The sequence below is a fragment of the Amblyomma maculatum genome, chromosome 1, assembly GCF_055883805.1.
Source record: "Amblyomma maculatum isolate TAMU_Amacu chromosome 1, ASM5588380v1, whole genome shotgun sequence".
Lineage (NCBI taxonomy): Eukaryota > Metazoa > Arthropoda > Arachnida > Ixodida > Ixodidae > Amblyomma > Amblyomma maculatum.
Window position 1 is genome coordinate 188,581,540 of NC_139344.1, and position 26,964 is coordinate 188,608,503.

The 26,964-nt window shown below is 45.0% G+C and overlaps 3 protein-coding genes across 6 annotated transcripts in view; 2 read left to right on the forward strand and 1 right to left on the reverse strand.

Annotated features, from left to right (window-relative positions):
- LOC146205180 (queuosine 5'-phosphate N-glycosylase/hydrolase-like) overlaps nt 1-12,860 on the reverse strand; it is a 40,293-nt gene extending 27,433 nt beyond the window's left edge. For 2 of the 4 annotated variants that reach the window (XM_084589865.1, XM_084589866.1), the window contains exons 1-2: nt 12,433-12,858; nt 795-1,022 (exon numbers count right to left, since the gene is read on the reverse strand). In XM_084589865.1, the coding sequence (XP_084445991.1) occupies nt 795-1,022; nt 12,433-12,531 (327 nt within the window). In that variant the 5' untranslated portion in view covers nt 12,532-12,858. Of the gene's footprint in view, nt 1-794; nt 1,023-12,432 lie in introns of all 4 variants that reach the window. The other 2 variants (XM_084589863.1, XM_084589864.1) reach the window with 2 other exon arrangements.
- Nucleotides 12,861-12,938: 78 nt separating this feature from the next.
- LOC146205181 (uncharacterized) lies at nt 12,939-18,230 on the forward strand. The gene is made up of 2 exons (XM_084589869.1): nt 12,939-14,162; nt 14,738-18,230. The coding sequence occupies exons 1-2, from the start codon at nt 14,042-14,044 to the stop codon at nt 14,944-14,946; spliced, it is 330 nt and encodes a 109-aa protein (XP_084445995.1). The 5' UTR covers nt 12,939-14,041; the 3' UTR covers nt 14,947-18,230.
- A 2,715-nt stretch (nt 18,231-20,945) lies between these two features.
- LOC146205182 (uncharacterized) lies at nt 20,946-23,826 on the forward strand. The gene has a single exon (XM_084589868.1). The coding sequence runs from the start codon at nt 21,257-21,259 to the stop codon at nt 22,064-22,066; it is 810 nt and encodes a 269-aa protein (XP_084445994.1). The 5' UTR covers nt 20,946-21,256; the 3' UTR covers nt 22,067-23,826.
- Nucleotides 23,827-26,964: the final 3,138 nt, after the last annotated feature.

A 26,964-nucleotide genomic window follows, 5' to 3' on the forward strand; every position in this document is an offset into this window, starting at 1 on the left:
ACAGCAGTCGAGGGCTTTAACCTTTAGCCACTGCACCACTGCGGCAGGGCCCAGATAAAATTGTTTTGATACTTGTCCTAATGTACTACCATCAACAAATAACACACAGACAAGGCAACTGAAACAGCAAAACGAGATCATCTTAGCTGAGAGAAGCTCAGTACTAATTCAGGTTAATTTCACTTTAAAGTGTGAAGACTGTTCCTTTTTAAGTGTTAATAAACCGCACTTCTACATCCCCTACAGCGGCTAAAATTGTGTTCTGTGTTCGAATTTCTCTTACTAATGTTTCATTTGTTGCTGACAGACATCCCTGAGCCCAGGTACAATTTATTTATTTGTTTAGATGTGAATTTTGCAAGGGAAGCCCTTTAATAAATGTGCATTTGCAACTGCCACTAAGATCTGTACAGAATAATGTGGCAAGCATCATCGTTAAAGTCTCCCAACGAATGTGGCAATGCGTTCACCATCCCCGTCACAACATCACCTTTCCCACTTGAAACCTTCGCAGGTTCAGCGGAAGACTCTCCAGCAGTGCTTCTAAACAATCTTTCACAAAATATGACTGCGCAGTACGACAAAAATGATGCAAAATGTGACTGCTCCCTATATTTAATTGACTCTCAATTATCATACAAATTAGGCGCAAAAAGAAATAGTTATTACGACTCTGCTCACACTGCGCCAGTGAAACCTTGGGTAATGTCTACCTGGTCCTGCTGAAAGCATTCTACAACTCTTTCTTTGGTAATGGCAATGAATCTGAATACTGCTTGAAATAATGAACTTACATCCAAAGCACGGGCCACAACAGCACACAGTGAGTAGTAGCCAGTATGCAAGCCACCCTTCCAGGACACTGCGAACCGCTCTGCATCGTCTTCTGTCCAGAAGTTGAAGTTCAAAGTATCTACAAGAAAAACCCACTGAGCTGCAGAATCATCTGCAACTTTTGGATGCAAAGGATGGTCTCGCCAGGCATGTGTCCCTACAAGCCCATTGGCATAGCAATCCAGCACCTGCAATAAACCCATCCCATAAATGTCTATAGAATTTAAAGCCAGTCAGTAAACTTACATTTATGGGGAAAAAAATTCAAAAAGAAGTGTCTGAAAGAGAGGTCAATGAAAACATCAATACCCTGTAAACACTATTCAATACAGTTTCAGCATACCCGAGATATTAGAGGATGCCACTTCACAATTATCCTCAACCAAGGAAGTTTGAAATTTCATAGAACATCAAGTACCTTCAATCAAAGTTTGAATATCAGTGTCTCCATGCATTTTCCCCTCCTAATAAAACATTTTGCATACTCAAAGGATAGCGTTTCTTTTCAGGCCTCAGCCACTTGGCTCCGCACCATGCTACCGAAACACATAGGAATTTCCTGCAGGGGGAAATTGGTTATGTGCTGGCATAACATGCACGACTGTTTGCTGCCCCAGTAGCTGCGTGACATATGAAGGAAACTAAACATTAGCCATTTATTAACTGTCATATGCAGGCATGTGACGTGAAGGAGAGTGACAGTTTGAAAAACTCGCTGAAAGGGCTTGCCAACTTTGCCAAGATGACAACACAATCTAGTGAATGATCAAGAGTATTTACTATGTTCGAAAGGTGTTTTAGGACCACTTTAAAGGGATTGAACACAGGCCAAAATGTGTCATGAGAGTATGACGGAAGTAGAATGATTGTGCTATGCTCATCAACGCGACGTACCACACCGCCGGCTTCTGGACTGGCGCCTGCTCATCGAGAGTTTCCCATGACCCTGGATCGCAGAATGCCTGGCTGGCGCGGATTTCAAGTTGCCGACACAACGCCACCCTTAAGACGACTCCGGATGTCCGCGCGTCGTCAAGGCGAGCAGCAATATTCCCGACCGCAGGTTCGGAGATCATCTGCGGTGTGTGGATGTGTGTGTGTGCGGGCTAGGCTCTTGTGTAAAGGAGCAGCGGATGCTACGAAGCTCATTCCCACAGGACTCGGGCTGTCTGGCGCGGGCGCACATGACGGCCGTGGATTCGAACACTATGGAATGTGCACACGTGAATTTGTGCATAGAGCACTACAGGTGTGAGGAGGAACTAGGCTGGAGCCTATTGGCCCCGCCCAGAAAGTTTACTTCATCCTTATTGGCTTAGCGTTGTGATCTTTGTTTAGTGAGGCTAATTAATGAGGTTTCAGGGGGAGATTTCTGGGGAGAAGAGACGAGTTGCAATAAACATGCTGTAACCTCGTTCAACTCCGAGTAGTTCTCCAAGGCGCCCAGCAGGCACACCTCAATAGACTGCCGGTCAGCGCATCCGAGCACGGCGGGTGAGAGGAGAACCCTTTTAAGGCGAGCAGTTGAGCAGACCGTCGCCTCTCTGGACGAGCACGAAGGGTGACAACTTGAACAGCGGCTTCGAAACTAAACTGATTGTCTCATATTGTCTAGACTGAGCCCACTAATATCCAAGAAATGATAATTTATGATTTTATATTGGCATTGAAAACCATATAGAATAAACCGTATTGCTGTCTCACAGTGAAACCTCGCCGTTATAGTTGTAGCCCACCATGTGACCACATTTGATAAAATATCACCAATTGGGCAATTTTCTTAAGGGAAACTTTGAGCTTCTTTTGGGACATTTTGAGTTATAAACACTGCACATTCCTTACATTTTTTTTTTGCTTTTTTTCCCCTCTCTCTTCAGTGCAAGAAAATGTTTTTCAACACACCAAGTAAAATAACTTTAAAAGAGCAAAAATCTGGAAACCGAAACCAAAATTAGGCTCTGACCAACCTATGATGTTTTGGCTATAGCCAAAAAATTTGTCGTGCGCATGTTGATTAGCTAAATTGGTGACTGTAAGCAATTACTGGGTTTACTATTTGTTTTAAGTGACCAAAAGCAAGCTAGAAATTTTGTCCTGCGAAAAAAGGTTAAGCAAATATAGACAGCCGTGCATCCAATCACGTCAGCAAAACATAAGACCACTATGAAATTTGATACTAATCACCAGAAAAATGAAGAAAATGTATCTTAAGTGTTTCAGTAAAATCAGAGGTGGTAGGAAAAGCATGTGAGCTGCCCTTACATGCAGGGTTCTTTTTTAAATTCATGACTTTCGTCATGTTTTATTATATATTATGCTTGTTCATTCTTTATTAATAGAATGTGCCACGGTGTTTTGAATTATTTGGGTAAAGCGGTAAACACTGCCCAATAAACTTTTGTCAGAGAGGCAGAAGTCCCTGTGTTGCAACAGCCTTGCGAGCAGGAATAGAAATGGCTGCTACTCGGTACTAAAAATGTCTAATTATTGTCTAGCGGATGAGATTTACATAACATTTACCTATGTGCAATCACCACTGCACTCATTGATTATGGTTTCCAGCACTGGGTTGCATAAAAGCAGGCAGCATACTGAGAAAAAGTTTTGACAAAAATCTTCTACACCACTTCTAACAAAACTGTAGCGAAATGAGAGCTAAGCTTTCCATTTCACACACACAAAAAAACTGGATGCTTAAAACGCAGTATTCGGTCCTTTTAAGGACAGACCACATGCCCTTAGTCTCAACAATGGTAGATATTGTGGAAGAAGGCTAGGTCAAGACGGCGAGGTCGTGGCGGCAAGGACAGCGAAGCCTTGTCTAGCGTTTTAATCCGGTCACCAACCCAGGCACGCGCCGGAGCCGGCGCCGCGGGACGATGATGATGGTATGTACAAATGAAAGATGATGATGATGGCATGTACAAATGAAAGAAGGTCCACAGAAGGCTCACACAATCTGCCCGGGGGGTCGGAAGTGGCCAGCCTGGCCGCTCCTAACTAACCGATGTACCGCGGCGCACAAACGAATTCAAGCGAGAGACATGAACAATTTCAGTTCCACGGTGGCGTCGATCGGCTGGGGGATCAACAGGTGTGACTTTGTAGTTAACTGGAGAAGTTTGGCTGATGATCTTGTAGGGACCAAGGTAGCGGTGGTGGAATTTGTCACTAAGGCCAGGGGTGCGCAGTGGAGTATAAAGCAGTACTTCGTCACCGGGACGATAAGAGACCACGCGATGCGTAGAATCGTAGCGGCTCTTGCGGTCTTCCTGGCACGCTGCTGTGTTGAGGCGGGCAAGATGACGGCATCTGGCCACACGAGATAAGAACTGGGTAGGTACCGATGTGGAGTAGTCAGGCGTAGAGAAGAAGGAAGCGTCGAGAATTGTAGTGGGAGGGCGGCCATAAACGAGGAAAAATGGAGAATAACCGGTAGTCCGTTGTACTGCTGTGTTATGGCGAAAGTGACGAATGGTAGAATAGTGTCCCAATTTCGATGATCCGGTGTGATATACATGGAGATCATATCCGATAAGGTGCAGTGAAATCGCTCAGTCAACCCGTTAGTCTGGGGATGGTAGCTTGAGGTTGTCTTATGAAGGGTGGATGACGCGTAAAGAACTTCGACAACGACTGTCGATAAGAAGAGCACCCGAGGAGTGCCATGACGCAATACAATTGATTGCAAAAAAAAATTTGCTACTTCTTGAGCGGAACCGGTCGGTACAGGTGCTGTCTCAGCATAGCGTGTAAGGTGGTCGACAGCTGTTATAATCCAATGGTTACCCCCATCGGAGAGAGGTAGGGGACCATATAAATCGATGCCGACTACGTCGAATGGCGTGGCGGGACAGGGAACAGGTTGTAGAAGGCCAGCGGGTGAAGAAGTCGGCCGTTTGCGACGTTGGCATAGAGGGCAGGATGCGACGTATTTGGCAACGCTGGAAGATAGGCCAGGCCAAAAGAATCGTTTTTTCACGCGGTCGTAGGTTTTGTCAACACCAAGGTGACCTGCAGTAGCGTCATCGTGGAGAGCCGCCAGTATACGTTGACGAAGCACACGCGACACGACTGGTATCCAGCGAGTTCCATCAGGGCAATACACGAAGCGGAGTAGGATGCCATCTTCGAGCTTGAAATTGCGAAGTTGTCGGCGAAGCCGAGCATTGGGTGGGTCCGAAGCGCCAATAAGGCGGTCGATGATGGGACGGCAGTAGGCATCGGCTAATTGCTGTGAGCGGAGAGCGTGTTTGTTCTCTGAGTCGTCAAATGAAACTGTTGTGATATACGTCGGGGAAAGAGATGGTCGGCTGTGGTCATAGGTGGAAATGCATTGGGAAGAAAAACAGCAAGCCAATTCCGAAAGTGGACAGCGAGAAAGAGCGTCGGCGTCTTGGTGTTGGCGACCCGATTTATAAATGACGTCAAAATTGTATTCTTGTAGGCGTAGAATCGAACGGCCAAGTCGGCCTGTCAAATTTTTGAGCGAAGACAACCAGCAAAGAGCATGGTGATTGGTCACAACTGTGAAGTGCCGACCGTATAGGTAAGGGCGAAACTTTTGGACAGCCCAGACGACGGCAAGGCACTCCTGTTCGGTAATAGTGTAGTTTTTCTCAGCTGGAGTCATAGTCCGACTGGCGAAGGCAATCACTTTCTCACGCGAAGTTGCATCGCGCTGCAGAAGTACAGCGCCAAGACCGATACCACTGGCATCAGTGTGCAGGATGGTTGGAGTGCTGTCACTGAAGTGGCCAAGAACAGGGTCTGATGTGAGGGCGTGCTTCAGGTTATTAAAAGCAGCTTCGCACTGTTCAGTCCACACGAAAGGGCTGCGTGCTTTAAGTAGTTGATGAAGTGGAGCAGCAATACTTGCAAAATGCTTTATAAAACGCCGGAAATAAGACGCCAGGCCGAGAAAACTGCGCAATTCTGTAGTCCGTTGTGGACGAGCAAATTTCAAGACCGCGATGATTTTTTCAGGGTCTGGACGAATGCCGTCATGGCTGACTAGATGTCCCAATATTTTAATTTCCTTCTGTGCAAAGTGGCACTTCTTGGTGTTGAGCTGAAGGCCCGCTGAAGTGAGACACGTGAGGACCTCATTCAGGCGCGTGAGATGGTCGTTAAAAGTTGACGAAAAGATGACAATGTCATCCAAGTAACATAAACAGGTTCTCCATTTTAGGCCACGAAGCACAGTATCGATCATCCTTTCAAATGTCGCTGGTGCGTTACAAAGTCCGAAAGGCATAACATTAAATTCGTAAAGGCCATCGGGAGTTGCGAAAGCAGTTTTTTCTTTATCGTCCTCGTGCATAGGTATTTGCCAATAACCTGAGCGGAGGTCCAAAGTCGAGAAATATTTGGCGCCTTGGAGAGAGCCAAGGGCGTCATCAATTCTTGGCATTGGGTATACATCTTTGCGGGTAATTTTGTTGAGTGCGCGGTAATCAACACAAAAGCGTACCGAGGCGTCCTTTTCTTTAACTAACACTACTGGGGAGGACCATGGACTTGTCGAGGGACGAATAATATTGCGATGGAGCATGTCATTTACATTTTCTTCAATTACCTTTCGTTCAGAGAGGGAAACCCGATAAGGCCGTCGGCGAACGATAGAGTTACCTTCAGTAATGATGCGATGGTGCGCAACACTAGTCCGTCCCAGTGGTGGGGAAGTGGCATCAAAAATGGCTTGGTGTTGTCGAAGCAATGTCAGCAGTTCTTGGCGTTGGTTCGGGGTGAGGTTAGGATTAATAGTCTTTGTGAGAACAGAAAGAGAGACGTCTGTCGAAACACGGTGCTGAGGCTGAGGGGCGGTGAGCACCATCAAGGACAAAGGTTGAACATCCACCTTGCAGGGGAGAGAAGTTCCTTTTCGGAGCACGAGGGATTCACGTGAAGTGTTAGTGGCCGCTACTGTCACTGAGCCGTTGCAGAACCTCACAAGACTAGACGGGAAGGCGATACCGCGTTCAAGATGGCGATAAGATGGTGCGATGAGTACGTCCCCGTCAGCGATGTGGTCAGAAACAACGGTAAGCAGTTTTTCGCACTGAGGAGGCAGAACAGTATCAGCGGCGGCAACGAGGGGATGATGTCGTTCAGAAACTTCAGATGAAAAATCGCTGTCTGTCATATGGATAACACGGTCGCCACAAGAAATTAACGCCGAAGCGGTTGACAAAAAATCCCATCCAAAAATCATCAGATGCGCACATGGAGAGAGCACAGCAAACTGCACATGATGGCGGACGCCGTCAATAACAACTCGTACGGTGCACTTTGCTAAAGGGCGCAAAGGGACGTCATTGGCTCCACGGAGTTCAGGCACAGTAGCACAAATCAGCGTGAATGACAAAAATTGCAGCCCCTGTATCAATCAATGCTTCGACCGGTAATCCTTCAGCGAAAACAGAAATCACATTATACGGGCGATCTGGAGGACTTTTGGTAAGTTCGCAGACTGCAGTTTGACCTCCGGAAACTGCAACGCTTAGTTTTCCGGATGGCAGACAGGGAGAGTTGTTGCGGGTCGGAGAGGGGAAACTGAGCGGCGATATGGGGATAGGGACCGACGTCGGGATGCATGGGTTCCACGAGGCTCAGACGAGGATTCTGAAGGTGGGGATGATCTTCGAGGTGGGCTGGAAATAGGAGGTCGTCACTGATAATATGAGGGTACGTCACTTTCGAAGGCGTCATAACCACGCCGCTCGTTCTGAATACGGCGACGGCAGAAGCGGGATATATGTCCTCGTATTCCACAGTAGTAGCACACTGGGCGAGAGGGGCGCCAGGGTGCGTAATAGGGTGGCGTAGGCTGAGCTGTCGTCACGGCGTTGATGTGGTTGTAGGGTGATGCCAGTTGGGGCGGCGGAACAAAAGGAGGGGGTGATGCTGCGACGTGCGCGTAAGTCGATGCTTGGCGGGGTGCAGGAGGGTCGGACGGCATAGGTCGCGTGATTGTTGCCAGCTCATCTTTAATGATGTTGCGTAGACCGGCGTCATTAGAAGGTACGGAAGAATGATCGCACCCGTGTCGACAGACAGGTTTGAGGGCTTGGAGCTCCTCCCGGATGATGGCTCGAATCAGTGCCCGTAGATCCAGGTCAGCATAGGTCGGGCCAGTAGCAATGCCGGGCTGCAATCGGGAGGACTGCAGCTGGTCGATGCGTTGGCAGGTCGCAATAATGGCGTCAACAGTAGAAGGATTCTGGGCAATCAGGGTATTATAAGCCACAGAATTAATTCCTTTTAAGATGTGGTGTACGCGTTCAGGTTCCGGCATGGTGGGACTAACACGCCGGCAGAGTGCAAGTATGGCCTCTATGTAAGACGCGTACTACTCATCGGGACCTTGGAGGCGAGAGGCGAGCTTGTTCTTCGCGACCTCAGTGCGAACTGCTGGGTCGGCGAAATATTGGCGGAACTGCTGCTTGAATGTTGTCCAGTTAGTGGTGTGGGGTTTGCGGTTAATAAATCAGGTTCTGGCGACCTCAATGAGGTAGAAAGAAATGTTCAGAAATTTTAGAGCGTCGTCCCACCGGTTGTAGTTACTGCAGCGTTCATAGGTGTCCAGCCAGTCATCGACGTCTTCGTCGCGACGACCAGCGAACAGCGGCGGGTCGCGTTGTCGTGCGGGCACTGCCGGAGGGGGTGGTGCAGCCGAGGTAGAGGGTCCTGCCGATTCGTGGGTGCTCTCGGTAGACATAACGATGGTGGCAGGCGGTAAACAGCGACCGGAACGTAGCTCCAGCGAGAGGCAGGGCACAAAACAGCAAGGGGATCAATTCTCACCTCCACCACTTGTGGAAGAAGGCTAGGTCAAGACGGCGAGGTCGTGGCGGCAAGGACAGCGAAGCCTTGTCTAGCGTTTTAATCCGGTCACCAACCCAGGCACGCGCCGGAGCCGGCGCCGCGGGACGATGATGATGGTATGTACAAATGAAAGAAGATGATGATGGCATGTACAAATGAAAGAAGGTCCACAGAAGGCTCACAATATATAGGTGAGGAATTGCAATTTCTATTGACAACCAAACAAAAAAAAAAAATGCAAAAGCTGTTAGCTCAAATTCACTTTCCACACAATTAACAAGCTAAATAAACTTGCGGAGAAGAAACAAACAGGCAACAAGGATGCCAAAGGGACTAGAACAAAAAGCTTTCTTAAATGCAGGTTTCAATGTAAATGATATGAAAGTTCAATTTAGGATTTGTTTACTATGAGAATTCTCTTCCTATTGCCCTTTGGAAAAAGATTAATTATGAACCCCACTATTATGCAAAGTGTGCTTGAAAAACAATTTCACTCTGCTGCTGAGCAGAATACCTTTCTTCGGGGGTTATTTTCTCTAATGAAGCAGCCATATTTTGATGAAGGCAAAATACAAAAATGCCTGTTTACAAGGTTTTCGCACACAATATTGAAATCAACCCAAAGTAATCCACTGCATTATATGCAATTATCCAGCAAGTTCCATTAGCACGTAAAAAAGACTGGCATGAATTCTAAATGAGTTTTAATCTGTGGTTGAGAGATATTCGCAAAAATTTTCTCCCAGTTTTTTTCAAAATCATTTGCTTCTCAAAGTTTTCAACACTCCTATTACATTTCACATATAGAGATCGCCATTTTCAAGTTTCTCATTTATGGAACCCAAGGATGTAGATATGGCACTATATTAGAGCAAAAGCTCTAATATTCCATGTCCAAGCCAGAATTTTGCCCAAGAATCAATGACCTTGAAACCAGACCACGGTCAAACAAAGCACGCTTGCCAAGACTGACAATGTATGTAAATGTAAACTGATTTATAGGAAAGGAGAGGAGCAGTATCTGTCACACATCTCGGCAGACACCTAAAGCACCTCATAAGAGAAGGAAGGAAGGTGGGATTGAAAGTAGAGAGAGGTGCTGTAGTGGAGGGTTCCAAAATAATTTCAACCATCTGGGGATCTTTAGCGTGAACTCCCATCATACAGCACACAGACACCTCTGTGTTTAAGCTCCATATAAACACACCACCGCGGCTGGGTTCAAACCAAGGTACTCCGGTTTGGTAACCAAGCATCTTAACCACCGAGCCACCTGAGCCATTATAACTAGGTTTCACTAGGGCTGACTCTGCCATTTCTTTTTTAGTGAAATTATGACACACTAAGGTTATGCACGAATATGTTCCATATTTTAGATCTTAGTTATTCACTTCAGAAAAAACTATTACGCATTTGTGTGAAAAATAAGTCATATTTTTTGCTCATTACTTTAATAAGCAATCCAGAAATGACAGGTTGCTCGAAGAAACTATTCACTAAACAAATGCTTCCACTCTTTTCTTTTTTTTTTTCTCATCTGTTATGGTTTATGGGGTTTTGCGTCTCAAAGTGACTCAGGCTACGAGAGATGACGTAGTAGGGCTATGGAAATTTCAACCGCTTAGGGTACTTTCATGCACACTGAGTAGTACACAGTAGCGTCGAGTTTAGTTTGTGCACCCAAGGGTGTTACAACAAAGGAACGTATGCATCATCAACAGAAGTTTTGGCCTACAGAAGTGTTGGCCATGGTCACCATTTCATCCAAAAAATTTCAGACAGTTTGACACCATCTAGTGACAAATGTTAAAAGCACATCATAGGCAATGCAAAAGGAGGCTGGTTTTTGCTGACTTGCACAGCAAAGAGTGTACAAAATATAATAAAACAATGCCAGCACTCTTAAAGGAATAGGGAACACTGTGCACTTAAAAAAACCAGTGACATTTTCCTAAGATGTGGTCACGTGGGTTACTACAGTGATAGTGTCTCGCAGCAAGAGGCGACATTAGTCGCTTTCGTGACTTTCAATGCCAAATTAAAATTACAAACCCTCGTTTCTTAGATATAGTAGCGCATAATTTATACCATATGTGGCAAGTTCTTTTCATTCCCATCACAATCCCTTTACATATTTTGGTCAGTGTTCTGTCCCTTTGAAGGAGGTTCAAAACTATTAAAAATTAACTGAAAAAACTAATTAGTATAAGTAAGGACACCAGCTAGTTTCAATAGAGTGGGTTCAACTATATGCACTCGTAAGCTACATCCTCCTGAAGGTGCATTTCCTGGGAATGTATATATCAAGGTCAACCTTGTTTTCAAATACATTTTTGGTGTGCAAAAGTCAGGTGGCAACAAGTTTTGCTTGAAAATAAAGTGCCCTACTCATTAGGATGCCACTATTTTTACACACCCACATCACATAAGGCTGACACATGCAACACTGAAAGCCATGAGCTCTCACGAAAGCCATGACCACAAAAAATAATTAAGATTTTTTGTAGAGTATCAAGACGACATTCTTGATACTAACTTAATTCTTTTGTTTTGACTGCATGCCAAAGAAACCTTGCAATATTTGTGTTGGTTTCAAGCACCTTGCATCAATACTGCAAATGTTAAATCACCATGCACAAGTGGCATGCAGCAAATTTTTTGTTACAAAAGCGCATTCTCAAGCTTGCACACCAGGTTTCCATCCACTTCTGCATCCCCAGTGCATACTTATCCACATACAACATGCACTGTGCAAGTGGGAAGATAAGTTATGCACATTATACCCAAGTGAACATGAAGAACAGGACTATTAGGAGGAAGTAGTAGTACATAATGACGGAGGTAGCTTCAAGTGAATATGGGGCCTTCTATAGGCATTTGCTGCAAATGCATTTCTTTGACAGTTGCCTCAAGTATTTCCCATGTGTATGTGCAAATTTTTTTGAACTTCTTGGAATAAAAAAGCACCAGAACAATCAGACAATCTCAACAATGCATGCACATGTGTGTGCTCTCCCTCCTGCCCCTTCTTCCCATTGCTTAATAGGGCAGGAAAAAACAAGAGAAAGGGCACTACCCTCCTATGTCACCATGTGTGCTCCATATTTTCAGTTACAGTAGGGCTGCAGGAGATATACACCAAATGATATGCCTGCCCATAAGTGTGCTAATGCAACTTACTTTACAAATATTTGCATAATGTAGGTTGCCAAGAAACAATAATTAAGAATTGCAAACACAATATGTTATTTGCAAATCAGCAATGCATAGTGTACATATTAGCACTGCATAAAGAGGCTCTAGCAAGAAAGTAACTGCAACAACACACTATAACCTTCCTGCTCGTGAGTGCGCGCATCTGACGAAGTCTTCATGCATTGTCTAACAGTACTACTCCTGCAGCGATTACTTTTAGCAGTATCGAACTTTCTGATGTTCAGGCCCCAAAGGGCATGCATATTAGGTTTCTTCCATAATTGGTTTCCTTCGTTACCTAATACCTGATTAGGTGCACAGTACGACCTAGCTGACGACAAGTGCAAATCTGCGGGTTCTTCAGGCGGCTGCACAACCGCTGTGAGGCTCCGAAAGGCACCCACAGCATGTGTGCCAGCCCGCGAGCGCTGGGGCGCGCACTCGTGCACTGAGCGAATTCAGGTTTTGCCCCAAACGAAAACATATATCAAGTCATGCATAACGTGTGCGGCAACATTAAATTGGCGCTACTTCCATTTTATTGCTCGCTAAATTAGGCAATGATATCACACTCACGGCATTCGAAGCCTTGCTGATGCCATTGAGATCAATGGTTACATCCCTAGCGTTCTTGACGATGAAGTCAGCTGAGTCCTTTGGACTTAGCATGTTCATTCCTCGAAAACAATGCGAAATTGAGTGTAACAAAAATTAAAATGGCGGCCACTTGCTCGCTTTCGAAGCACGTGCAAGGTGTGCGAAGAACACTGTCACTGTCACCGCGGCGCTGACTGACGATCCTTCGTCACCTACGTTTCGAACAAGGACTCTCGCTGCTTTACTTCATTTAAACCGGCAACAATCTTTCTCGTGCCGTTTGAATCCCAGCACCACACACCGTAGCGGCCGTAGTAGAGAGAACAAAAAAATAAACATCAGCTGACGACGAATGAGCCACTGCATTGGTTGCACCCGATGCACGTGACGGGCACTCCACGTGACTGAGCCGCAGCCAAGTTGACAGGATGATTTAAAAATGGCGGCGCGCAACCGGGGCCCGATCCTCGATATTCGCCTTCCCCTGGCGGCGCCATATTGTCTTTCTGATTGGCTCTGAAAAGAGTCACGTGCTTCAAACTTGTGGCGCGAAACCATCAGTTGAGGCAAGCACTTTTAGCGGTTACGTCAAAATGACGTAGCCGTGAAAATTGATTTCAACCGGAGCTATCCTTGTTGCCTGGATGACAAATACGAATGATTTTGGAGTGGAAGCAAAGTTACTGATGGTGGTTTGGAGAACACTTACGCTCGATTAACCAATGTGATGAAAATAATGGCATACTGGGAAGGAGCGGATGCTCAAATTTGATTGGCTGGAGCTATGTCACGTGAAACACGTGATACGCAGGCATATTTAGATTACGTCAAATTGACGCGTCATGACGTAACTGATGTGCCGCCATTACCGAAAATGCTGACGTTTGGCCGCCATAATTTCGCCGAGTGGCGAGGTGCCCGAATTATGCTAATGAGACTATGGCGACAGGCAAGCTGATTTATGCAGCCGTTAGCCTACCGTAGTTTCTTAGCTTGTTATTAAAAGTAAAAGGATAACTTTATATACACCTTGCATGGCTTTTAAACGCAATAGAAAGGCAAATAATGAGCGCGTATGAAATAAAGGACGCTTGAGACAATCTGTAATGGGGGCAGAAGCTTGCGGCCGCGTGACGGCGCTAACTGCTTTCTTATTTCAAACCCTTTCTTCCTATGGTAAGAAATCATTGGTCTGTGCGGTTATGATAACCCAGCAATGGCGGCGGCCATGGAGGGAGGCATGAAGGGAGGTACGCTTTCATTATAGTGAACTAGAATATATATTCTAGTTCACTATAGCTTACATGGAGGAAAGAAAGAACTTGTACGCTTATGAGTGGTCTTCGTGCCGTTCGTCGTCTGCAAGTAGTGATCGAGGATTTGCTGCAGCACAGCAATGCTGTCAAATTGTCTTGAAAGATAGCTCGTCAGTACAGTCAGATCAATCATCTGACGAGGAGTGTAGTGTGGCGGCTTTGCAAGCTCCGAGGCGAGAATTGTCCTGCGCTCGGAATGTTGAACTGTTGAGCTACTGGTGCTTCGGGTGTGATCGCCAGTGGTGAACGCCTCTGATGTTGGATGGCACGAAATGTATTCGTTCGGCCGAGCGACAAGCTCCCGGAATGTGTCGGGCTTCTCGATGGGTGTCGACCAGCAGGGCAACGCAGTCAATCTGCTGGAAATGGTGCAGCACGTCGAGCATCACAGAGGTAAGTGCAATAAGAAAACCTGTAAAGGTGACTGTTCATACAGCGTCATTCGCATTCAAGTTGTACGCAGGCGGGAAATGACTGAAGATTAAAGGAATACTCACAGGACGCATGCGGCGAATCCGATATTTTTAATCAGCACTTTGCGTTGCTTTTAGCTGCATATTTCTACGACGCATTATAATTTTCTTCAACTTCTCTACACTGCACGAACTTAAAAAAAAAAAAAAAAAAAAAAAAAAAGCTGAGTGTGCTTGTAGTTGTCAAGATTTCTTGGTTAATGGTTTCGACGACCGAGGAAGGAAAAACAAGTGAAATCGCCTGATATAAGTCGTTCCCTTAATTGCAAAAAAAAGAAAGAAAAAGTTAGCCACAATACAATTTCCGCCACCAAGCCGTCTTTACCTGTTACGGAAATGGTTCACTTAGGTTTAGGTTTTGCACTGACCATTTCTAGCATTCATAGATTACACTTTACCGCAGCCTAGCTTGTAGCTTTGATGATTTTGAATGTTCCTGTGCCATGCGTGTTTGATATTTTATTTGCATATAATTTAGGCACTAAACATTTGCAGGTGATCGTGTGGACCTTGTGCAGCCGTTGCAGCACTTCCAATCCGAGTCATCATGTGGTCGAGAAGTCCTGGGGCCATATTCAACATCATTAACCTCTCTGCTAGGCTTGTATAATCTGGGAGGCCACGCCTTGTCCCTGGACGGCCACATCAGATGTGAAGTGCTATGCAGATGGACAGCTCTTTTTGAAGATCGTTACAGCTTGTAGTGTGTGCAGATCACATGACATTGACGCCACCTGCAAATGGTAATCGCAGCAGGAACATCAACAAGTACAAGGAAGAGGACGTGCAACATTTATATTAACTCGGACAGGAACAACTTGATCACCTGCACTTGAGATTTTCACTCGCTGTCATGATTTTGATATATGCCACAAGTGATCAATGTGCACATTCTTACTGCTTCATGTTCGATAGCATACTGCTGAAAAGCCGTCCAAGTCTTAATTTTTTCTGTGGTTTTGAGATATAACCATCTCTTTGGTGTACATTTTGTTGATAGCATGTGCAAGAACCAAGTTCAGCTTTGGGGTGGCGCAGTGGTTACGGCGCTCGACTATTGTTCCCAAAGACGCGGGATCGAATCCCGGCCTCGGCGGCCGCTTTTCGATGGAGGTGAAAAGCAAGGCGCCCATGTGCTGTGCGATGTTAGTGCACATTAGTGCGATGTTAGAACCCCAGGTGGTCGAAATTTCCGGAGCCCTCCACTACGACGTCTCTCATAGTCTGAGTCGCTTTGGGACGTTAAACCCCACAAACCAAACCAAACCTTTCCTTGGTGCTATAATTTTTTGTCTACCATCTGTAGACATACTGAGTGTATTCTACAAGTGCTGTGGCCCTTGCTGAGAGCTGTCATTCTTTGTTGTATACTTTGCTTTTTTGTGTTCTGCTTAAACTCAGTGTGCATTTTATTAAGTGCTTCATGTCAATGAAACACAGGAAGGTACAAAAACGTTCTCCTTCTACCTCCAGAAGTGCCATTCTGAGTAGGACATGCGGGCAGCAACAGTTCACAATTCACTTTGGTGTTTGTGGCAAGCAGGCAGCCTGCGATGTACTACTTCAGTGAGAATATTTGACATACGTGCACCCTGGTGGATGTGTCTGCAGTCGTTTACCATAGCAGAGTCCATTTCGTTACACCTATCTTGTGTGCTACTAGGGTGAAATGTGAGGTGCCCACTGTGTTTTTCCACAAACTGCAGAGTGAAGCGAGCTGTGCTTCTTTGTATTTGGTTGCCTTTATGCTTGTTTTCTATTGCTTCCTTCATATGCTGAATGTAGATGAACAGCAATCAACTAGTTTTCCCAAGGATAATTTGTGCATCTATTTGGTGGTCATTGTCTTTCATTGTTGTATGCACGGAAAATGAGGCCCCCGCCAACTTGTCAACCCATTTTGGCAATTTTAGATTCCACTTTTGCAAAATTTGCCAGTTTCATTTTGCACTGCAATTACTGATGCTTTGTAGTGATGTTAATCAAGATCCCAGATAACCTGTTTAACCTCTGCATCATTTGTGTGGCTCGGCGATCAATGAACATTTTTGTATTCTTCAGTTTTTTCACAAAGGCAACTATTGACTTCTCTGTTTTGTAACTAGGTGATATTGATGTGCATGTGCACCCACTGGCAAAAGTTCTTGAAGGTGGCTTCGCAGGGGAAAGAATGCATTCATTTGTGTACGGGATAAATTGCTTGACATTTCATGTTTCACTATATAACTCATAGTCACAATAATGATGCACAAGCGCAGGAGTGAAATAAAAACTTTTTGATAAGATTGTCCTTCATAAATTTTTGACTGCAGCTCTACAAAATGCTTTGCTCCTTTTGTGCATTGCTACATATCTTGTTCCATAAAATACCTCCCTCCATGATAGCGTTGTGTGTAGTCCTTCCATACCTCTATTATGAGGCTGCTATCTGGGCCATTTGCTTCTTGACACATTCTTGCTGCTGCCACATGCCCTCCGGCACTCACATATGTTAAAAGAGGGTTGGTAAAGCTCACATATTCATGCTCTAAGCCACTGGAGACTGGCTTCATCACTCGAGATGTTTATCGAATGATTGCAGCTGTGTATAACTGCTTCATTACTTTTTTTCTGTTAGTTGCTTTTGTAGCCTTCATTGTTCTTTGTGAGCTTTAAATTGAGAATTTTAAGGAAGGGGCACAAATTTTATGCCAATCACTTTCATTTCATTTATATAGAAGCACTTTCAAGGAAACTTGTGTTTCATCATCACTTTTCAACATTTTGTACCATTGTGCTAGTACTGAGTTGTATAACTTTTTGCTCTCATAAGTGACAGCTGCGCTAGTTTCACTTACACCTATCCTATTGTCGCATGTGTTTTCTATGTTATCTAGTATCCCTATGCTTTCCTATTATATCAGCTTCAGCAATCCTCTCTGCATTTAACCCTCAGAATGTGCTGCATATTTTGCACGTCTGCTATGTGTACAGCCTAAATTGAACACCACAATATATTCTTAAGATTGCATTCAAAAGATAACTTCCTGAAGGTACAATCCTATTGAACACAGTAGACGTCATACTATCCATAAGTGAGCCATTCTTTTTCATGATGTATTGAAGAATTTGTGAACAAAGCGATTTCATTTTATCTTGACCACATTCATCTGTTGTTTCTGTGGTACAGCCTCTGCCACAGCTGCATCTATAACTCGGCTGTTGACACTGTGGTCAAATGTCTTGCGAGCCAGCAGAGCCTAATGTAGCGTTGATGTTCAGCTATTGGCTTCTTGCTTTTTTTTTTTTTGATGCAGCAACGTTAAAGCCTCTTTTCTGCACAAAACGCGACGTTGTGAGTGGAAAATCTTGGGCACATTTCAGACAGGTGACATGGCCGAGTACTCAGTGTGATGTCTCTGGCTTCACCTTTGAGATGAATGTGTGAGGTGATAAACCTTGCAGGATCTTTGGGTAATAAGACAGGCAACCCTTAGGGCATGGAAACGCATCCGTACAGCTTGGTTAGAGTGGGCTTTATAGGTATCTAGACAAGTGCTCTTCCACATAATTGGATAACTTACAGGTATATGCTACTGATATGTATCATAGAATAAATACTAGATGTTAGCAGTAGCAAAGTCGATTCACACGAATGAGAGTCTGCAGACAGGAGCCATAAAAGCTGTTGTGTCATAGCGGTAAATGCTGAGCTTGCGTGTCCCCACAATTGTTTTTAGAGCATGAAGTTTTCAAGTGCTGTGCTGGTTTTCCTGATAGCCGTCACACTGAGTGACTTGCTGAAATAATGCTTAAGGCTTGTCTTCCTGAGCCAAACATTTCTCCTTTTTGGTAGACTGCATAAAGGGAACATTCTAGGTGTGGCAGGCATTTATGCACAGATAAAATCATTCTTACACACACTATAACTACCTTTGCCCTGTCCATAACAGAATCAGGGAATACTTGCTCTGTCCCAGGTGCCGACTACCATTTAAATGACGTTGAGTTCCATAATCTTCGATACTGGTAATACTGCGGAACGCATAGCATCCCTTGACTGTAGTTGCAGCCTAGTGGTTTGAGCATTTGGGGACCAATCCTCAGTGGTGTTGGGTACTCTTTGGTAAAACAGTGGGTGCTTGCTTTGCTGGTGCTGGGGTTATCTTGGGCCAAACACTTGGAGAATGGGTTTTTGACCCTATCTTGTGTTCCCTTGCTTTGTATAGCTAATTTCTCTTCTTTGGTCTCCAAGGCCGTGCCACCTTTCAGATATGGCGATGAGCTGTACAAGTACAACAATACTGTAATTACTTGAATGCGTGACAGCCTTTCATTTTTTAGGCTGTGTATTGTAGAGTGTGTAGTGCTGTAAATAAATTTTGTATTGTTTTGTATATTGTAATTTTCAGTTTTCTTATAAGCAAGGCTTCATGTCAGGTGCATGTAAAAAAAAATGCCAAAAAGTACCGAAAGCAAATGATACACCAATTGTTAGTCAACGACGAGCTGTTTAAAGCTACAGGGAATGTGTTACGTGAGTAGCAGGTCTCTTAAAGTGTGCATGTTTTACCAAAATAAAGGACAGAAGCTATACTGCAACCTGTTGGAAGAACCATGCATACAAGACGCACTAGCTGCAAATCATACGCTCATTTAAATCACGTTTAGTTTTCCAATGATATGCAATCAGAATGTCGAAAAAGTAAATTTCATGCTTTATTCCCATATTTATGCCCGTATTCAGGTGAGGTTCATTTGAGCATGTTTTTGAGTCAGAGTGTAGAGAGTGGATGTTAGACAGTTGCACGTTGGACATTATGCATTGCTGGAAGAGCACACAGGGGATGGCACAGCCAATACAAATCATACAGTATTATCACCTGGCATTAATGAACCTTTGCCAAAAAATCCAGAACACCACCCTGATGTGCTGCAGGCCACATTGCTGCAGGCCTTGCAATTCATGCCTCTTTTTGTCGAATATTGTTCCTGTGCATGCTTCTGTTTTTCTTTTTTGTTGCTGTTACTTTTTACTTACGGTGTCTTTAAAGTCACGCTTGCTTTCCCCTTTGGCTCCCTTGCTTCACTCAGAGACAGGTTCGGGCTTTGTGTATATAGCATGTGCACTGGTTAATGTGTGCATGAATGCTACATTCAATTGACAATTGCTTCAAGAAAATGGTTTCCGTACTGCATCTAGCTCATTGTAATTAGGCATCATATATCATATTCACTCTTCATGTCTGTTCCTTCACTTCCTGATCGTCAAATAGTATATGTGAAGGCATATCTCTAGCCGACCTCATCACCCTTCTCTCCTCTGAGGAATCATGCTGCACTGAAAGAAAGTGCCGGATGCTATTGCAAGTGCAAAACTGGTAAACAGTAGCAAAGGAACTAGGCTGTACCTGACAAATTTTGTTTCTCTTGTGACATTGTGGTGTGATGTGCACCTGCATCAGACGAGCAGTGTTGCTACTTTTATAAAATGTTTTTATGCAACATGCTCAGAAACCAAGCAGAATAATACCGACAGCTTTTTTTTTTATTATTATTATTTTAACGAGGCATCTGCCACAACAGAGTGACACACTCTGCATGCGGTGAAATGTGCATACAGCGTGCTATGTCTAATTCAGGGCACATTAAATGCCATCAGCGTGAAAGCTAACCTGTTGCTGCCAGTGGGCATCTGGATACACTTTTCATTGCATTTTCATTGCTGCCAGAAAATCTTATCTGCTTATTTTTGCGGCTGCGTGAAAACGTCCCCGCCTCGATGGCTCAGTAATGATTATAGACGCTCGGCTCTCTGACCCGCAATATGTGCGTAGCCCAGCTACGACGATCGCATTTCGATGGAATTAACACGCTAAAGGTGGTCCGATGTCAGCGCATGCTAAGATCGCCAGATATATGGCCTAATCGAGCTCTCCACTATGCGTGTTTTCACTACGCCGCTCCAGTCGGGCCGATATCTGCACGCTACGCCACAGAAGCCGACACGTATACCCGGCCGTAGCAGACTTGCTAACATGATGGAAACGGTGGGCAGCCGCAGGCAGTTTCCAACGACAGTGATACCCTGAGAAGGCCAGCGTTGTCGTCGGATAGGTGCGTCTCTTCTCTAGAGGCAACTGCAGCCCGAAAATCTGTTGGGCGCTTCCAATTCTCAGTCGTAAACAAATTCTTTAATCCTGATACTCGCCGATTTCTCTGCGCGACTAAGTCCATAAATGAAACACGGACAGCTAGCAACATGCAGGCATCTCAAGTGAGGCATCGCTCACACTTGACGACCGGCTGTTCGTGGGGTTTGCGTCGAGTACCGCCGTTCGCTCAGCCTAGCTGCTGGTGGACGTCCGACAGCGTGTGTACTATGATGCACTGTGGTCGCAACTACCGTTACTATAATAGTACAGTACAGCCGCAATGTATACGTAAGTATCTCACTATCTCCTCAGCCTTGCCCTGCCGCGCGACGCGTGTATGCAGCGTAAACACTGTTCGCACCGACCCTTCAGCTTCTTGGCATCGCAGCGTTGGCATTTTTGTAATCGGCGCCAAGTAGCAGACGACGGCGTTGTTTTTTGTAACTTTTTTCCTTGTTTTTTAAATTTCGTCATCAATTTCTGTTTATACGCGTTTTAGCGCCGCCCCAATATTTACGTCACGTGTACGTCACAACATGGCCGAAAAGGCGAATATCGAGGATCGGGCCCCCGGCGAGGCGGCGAGGGGAACCACAACAATCCTTGCGCAACCACCGGTGCACGGCGGCAAAGGGCAAGCGTCACGTGACGGCGACGTACAATAACCCGTGAGGGGGTGAATGTCCGGCGGTCACCTGTAAACAGTTGCCCCGCGGTCCGCCGGGCGGCCCACGATACCGCGGCGGTGGCGGCTGCTGCGACCCGAGCCCGGAGCGAGCAGCCAGGTCAGTGGCCGTGATGCTGTCGCGCAGGTGTTCCTACGTGGCGCGCTGGCTTGCCCCGCTACCGCCACGATGACCCCGTTCGCTGCCGGCTAACCATGGCGCTCAACTTCTCGGGCGACGACTACGGCAGCTTCAAAGGCCGCCTGGGCCGCGGCTGCTCGTGGACGCGCGAGGAGACCCTGCTCCTACTCGACCTCTACGAAAAGGAGCGGCTCACCGACGAGCGCGCCGACTTCCCGCCGCACAATACGCCCAAATACCAGAAGGTGCACCAGGCCATCTCGGGCTTCCTAGGTGCTCACGGCTACAGCAGGACGCCCATGCAAGTGCGCGAGCGGCTCAAACGGCTTAAGCGGGACTTCCGAGAGAACCGCCACGGCGAGTTCACCGACCGCGTCGGCACAATCCTGGCCAAGCGGGCCGCGCTAGGCGCGCCAGCGTCTCCTCCTAACGGGTCTATAGCCTCTACCGTCGCCGGCCCGCAAAGCTCGCCCGAGCACTCCCTCGAAGCGTGCTGCCCCGCCGTGCTGGTTAAGACAGAGCTAGGCACGCCCGAGCAGGCGCAGCAAAACATTACGCCGCGCAAACCCAGGGCCGACTGGCAGTCTACTCGAGCGCCCGAACCCAGCGGCAAGGTGGAGAGGCAGCGGCCCGCCGTTCCGGAGGAGCAGGTCGCTGAGCGACCGGCAGCATCGAGCAACGGCGGCCCGCGCGCTCGTAAGAGCCTCCAGCAGCGGGTCGTGCGCCTCTTGGGTCAGCTGCTAGCAGAAAGCCGGCGACAGACGCAAGCGGCAGAGGCCTTCCAGCAGCAGCTTCTCTACCAGATGCACCTCATCTCCTGCTCCCTCCAGGTCTTAGCTGCAGGCAGCCCCCAGGGCCCGCTCAAGCGCGACGACTCCAGCTGACCCTGTTCTCCGTCCACTATGGCAAGCCCAGGACTACCACTACGGGCCAGTGGCCACCACTAACTGCGTACAGGGTTTCCAGCTCAGGCTAGCTGCCACCCTTAAACACAAGTGTACGGAACTGCCTTTAGTGACGACAAGCGCCTTTCTGCCGACAGAACACTAACTGGACACATTTGGTAAGGCCGTGCACTGCAAGGCAAGATGTGAGCAATGAGGGTAGTGTGCAGAACGTTGCATGTAACTGGCACGCTGTGTTCTGTCCTCCATACTTGCATCCCTTGTAGTGCATGAGTTGCACTCCCACAAACCTTTTGAGTGGTATTTCAGTTGACACACATGCATATACCTCATAGTTTTTTTTAATGCAGCATTGCTTTGTAACTGCATTTGATGTTTACTGTGAGGCTAAGCTTGAGCCGTTACCAAGACCTTAAGGTGAAGTTGTTGCTGTTCTGTGAATTATTATGAATATCTATTTTTCCATCTGCGATTGTATGGAAGCAGAAACCACTTCTGTGAAACTCTTGGGAGATGCAATGCCTTCTGTGGATAACAGCGCTTGAAGAGAATGTTATTTATGGTCAGATGGTTGGCAAGACTAATATTAGTATATGTCTACATATATACATTATATTTATTGAGGGGCAATAATAAGAAATGCAGTTTGTATTCATAAATCTGTGGTGTATTTTTAATGCTATTTCTTGAACCAAAGGAATAATTGCAGTGCAATTGGAGAAATAAAGCAAGTTTTTACATCTGTGGTACTTGTTATTAGTAAATGATTACCAAAGCTCATACCATCGGTATTATTGAATGAATTAGGTTGCATAGCTAAAAACACTTTCAAACGTGTAACAGGTTGAACAAAGCTTACTGGAGGTGGCTGGTTCCCCCTTGCAGGGCTCTGCTTAAGGTCTTGAACATGTGGTACCGTCACTCTGCCCAGGCTTTCTTTTCGGGTTTGTACATACAACTTCATTGTGAACAGTGCCGTTTACCAAAACTGTAAGGACCTGTAGCATTACAACACATTTTTCTAAGGGTTCTGTAGTCATTCAGACTGGCCTGCTGAAGTGGCACTTGAGCTGTAACACAAAGTAAGCACCGCTTACTTGGTGGTTTGGAGAAGCTCGATGCCATACTTTTGCTTCCTACATAGTGAGAAGTGTATTAGTCGATGTTCCAGTCAGGCCCTTCACTTCTTGCTAACTACCACTGTTGCAACCAACTTGACTGTGTGCTCATGTAAACTTGCAAACAGCTGTCGTCCTTAAAGGGGCCCAACGTGGGTGTTAGTGTGCAAGTGTACCTGTATTATGCTTTCTGTTCAGTATTCTGCCAGGCCAGATTCAAAATGTGAACATGCACTGTTACTCCAGTGTGTCAAACATAAATGTGTAACCCTTGCTGTGGTGGCTTAATGGCTGCAGCATTCAGCTGCTAAGCCCAAGGACATGAGATTGAATTCCAGCTACCATGGCCTCATTTTGAAAGAGGCGAAATGCAAGCATAGCTATTCCCTTTGTAATGTCAGTGCATGCCGAAGAGGTCTAAACCGGAGCTTACCAAAAGGACATGTCTGGTCACCCATGCGCAGGTTTGGCATGCTTAGCCCCACATATAACAATATGTGACCAGTCTGGGAGTACATGCTTAACAAGAGCTTTTTGTACATTTTGCTCAATATGGTACCTAATAACGACTACTGCCAAACTTTAGCCTATGGCATAGTGGCACTAGTGGTGTTCAACAACAGTTTGAAGAGATTTTGCTTAATGTGGGGGAAAGGGGGGGGGGGGATACCAGGATCTACAATGCAGGGGTTTTGTTTATTTAATCAGCCTCCTGTTAGCATGGCTGAACAGCATTGTCTTTTGCTAATCATAAAAATGGCAGCATTGCATATTACTAGAGTCAAACACCTGCAAAGTCACTCCTCCAACATTTTCAGTGAAAGGTTGAAACATTTTAATGTGAAAGCTTTAATATTAAGGCTATGTTGGTGAGGCCAGAATGTGGATGCAAAGCTATGACGGTTCAGGTGTTCACAGAGAGAGGGTGAGATACTGTGCCTTTCCTTTACATGTAAACAAATTGCAAAACCGTAATTAGGCTGTGTAAAAATAATCAGTGTAATAATTACTACTAATTGTGATAGAATAGTAATAATTGACCATGATAAGTGAAGTGGTAAGTAATAAAACAAAAATAACAAAATAAACATCAAAATAAAAATAAAGAGTGGAATAAAACATATTAAAGAAGAAAAAGTAAAAAGTTCCATAAATGTTGTGGCAGTATGAGTGCTTTCACATTCTCCCAATGCAGTTTCTGCAGTGACCTTTAAATTTTTTTCAAACATAATCCAAGTAAAAGCCAGAATTAGAGAACTATCAATTAGCTCAATCCTGTTGATGGGCAAAAAGGCCATCTTCTGTTATAGCCTGGCTAACTTCTTGCAAGCAGTAGCCAATTTTTTCAGGTGCCATTTATCACTTCAGTCTAAAGCAAATATTTCGTGGACTAAAAAACATATTCAGGCGTCGAAAAAGCTAATTCGATAGTTTTCCTACAAAAAAGAGCAATGGTGAATTTCTTGCACACAAAATTTTTGTACAAACTGTTGAAATGGTTCAAACATTCTAAACACCAGGGTTAAAGAAATTAACACCATGGGGCCCGTTACACTCGTAGTGTTTCAAATGTGCTCATGATGCCAGAAATCCAGAAAAAAAATATTAATGTAAATCTGTTTGCAAGAATATGGAAAAGACATTGCTACCAAGCTCACTTCTTTCTGAAATATATTTTGTTGCACTTGCTAGTTGGCATAAAAGAAGTGCTTCGTTTCAAAAGGTGGAGAATGATATATTCACCTGAAACAAATGAATTAGTACTAGTTACACACTCTGAAAAAAAGCTTCTAGTATGCAAAGTATGCAGTTGAGTACAAAGCGCCTTATGGTGTTTTGGGATGCCAAGGGCAGTTTTGCAAATTAGCTTTTCTTTTACCAGAAACTGGGGTCTACTCTACACCACTCCTGCTGCTCATTATGCACATTTAAACGCTGCCATAGATAAGGAAAGCATTGCTGTTTCATTTTGTCTACTCGAAGTTGACATCATGTGCAGCACTGTTACAAATATACTGAAGGACAAGGCTGTAGTTTCACTCACCTGCGGTCTGCTTAGCTGAACTTGATCACACTGGCTCAGCTAGTTAACAGTATGAACTACCGGTTAGGCCAGTGTGGTCAAAATACCATGCGAGATATTAGTGTCTCATGCACTACAGATCACTTTGCTTCAAGTTGCTAATAATTTTTTTTTTTTTTTTTGTGAAGTTAAAATGGCTTTCTGAGGGGCATCAACTGTTTATGTTATGTTTTTGCACTGTTTTCCTGGAAACAAAGTTGAACCACAGCAGAATGCAAGAGATTGTATTTTCATAAATTCATCAGCAATGGGATTTAACCTGTCACATTATGCAACTAAAGGGACGTTCCATAATTTTGCATGTTGCACTTTTGCAACTTTTTCCTGGATTGAAAGCTACGAACGTGGTTGCTCATATTCAGAGAAAATCTAGTGAAGGCAAACGTAGGAAGTCAGCTGAACCTACAGCTGACTCTCTATGTCTGTTATAAGTTACGCTGTGTTATCATCTGTAATTAATTGACTAACCACGGGCAGAGCTGTGACGGTATTCATGTTCAAGTTGGATGCCCCCAAGCTTGGTCTACCTGTAATTTAATTTTACTTTGAAGTGCTTGACAGAATCCGTACATGCTGTATTAGCTAGCTGCTGATGTGCTTTTGGATGAACGCTTATCAACAGTTTGGACCACTTGAGTTACTTATCACAAGTTGCTATAAATGATTTAAAGTAGTCCAGATTATTGATTTATCATTTTCTTATTGCTATTCCACAGCATAATGGAATCACCATATACGTTTGCTTTGGCAAGAAAGTACTTGAGATTTCTTCTGGAGTCTTTCGAAATGTGCTCAAATTTTTAACAATATATTCAGCAGCACTCACCAGTACTTTTCCACCACATACTCTTGGCACCTTATCAAGGTGATTATGGATTCAAAGGCACACGCGCTACTATGAGCCCAGGTGAATTCCCACTTTTATTGTTGGTTGATAGCAAGCATTTTCCTTTTTGTAGGCATCAGTGGTGTGCAATATTTCATCTCATGGCCTGCAACTTCTTTATGGCGATGTTGGTTGTTATGGTTTGGGTTTTATTTGGTCTGCATGATCAAGGTAGGATCACAGGCCCATTTTACCAAGCACAGAAGCCAAGCATCATGCCTAGGGAAAAGTTTTAGCCACAGGAAAACAGATAAGTACTCAGTGGCACCAGGGATCAGTCCTTGCATCTCTTAAAAAATAGGTGGAAGCCGAAGCTATGTGCTAGGCCACCACTGACGTTAACTGCCAGCAATGTCCCCTGCTGCCAGTGACACCTCGATCTCCAGCCAGTTTCATGTACCCAGTAAAACATAGCAGATATATGAGTGAGAGTTATCTGCTGACCTAAAAAAGGAATTTTCCCTATGGAGAGCAGAGGTTCACAGGAAGTCATCTTCCAGGTAACTGAATATTAAAAACCTATACATTTGCTGGTATGAAACTGTCTGCCATATGAATGTCTTTCCACCATGGAATGTAGCCCAGCATAAGTACAGTTAAGGCGACCCACTACAAACATTTTGCAGAAATACTACAGAAGAATATATAATTATGAAACTTTGCTTTTGCATTTAAAACAAACTTATGATTTACTAAGCAATAACATTTAACCTCTGAGCTCTAGTTAATAATTCATAAAGCTGTGTTGGTTACTTAGTTCGAGAATCAGTGATACAGTGCTAAAATGTCC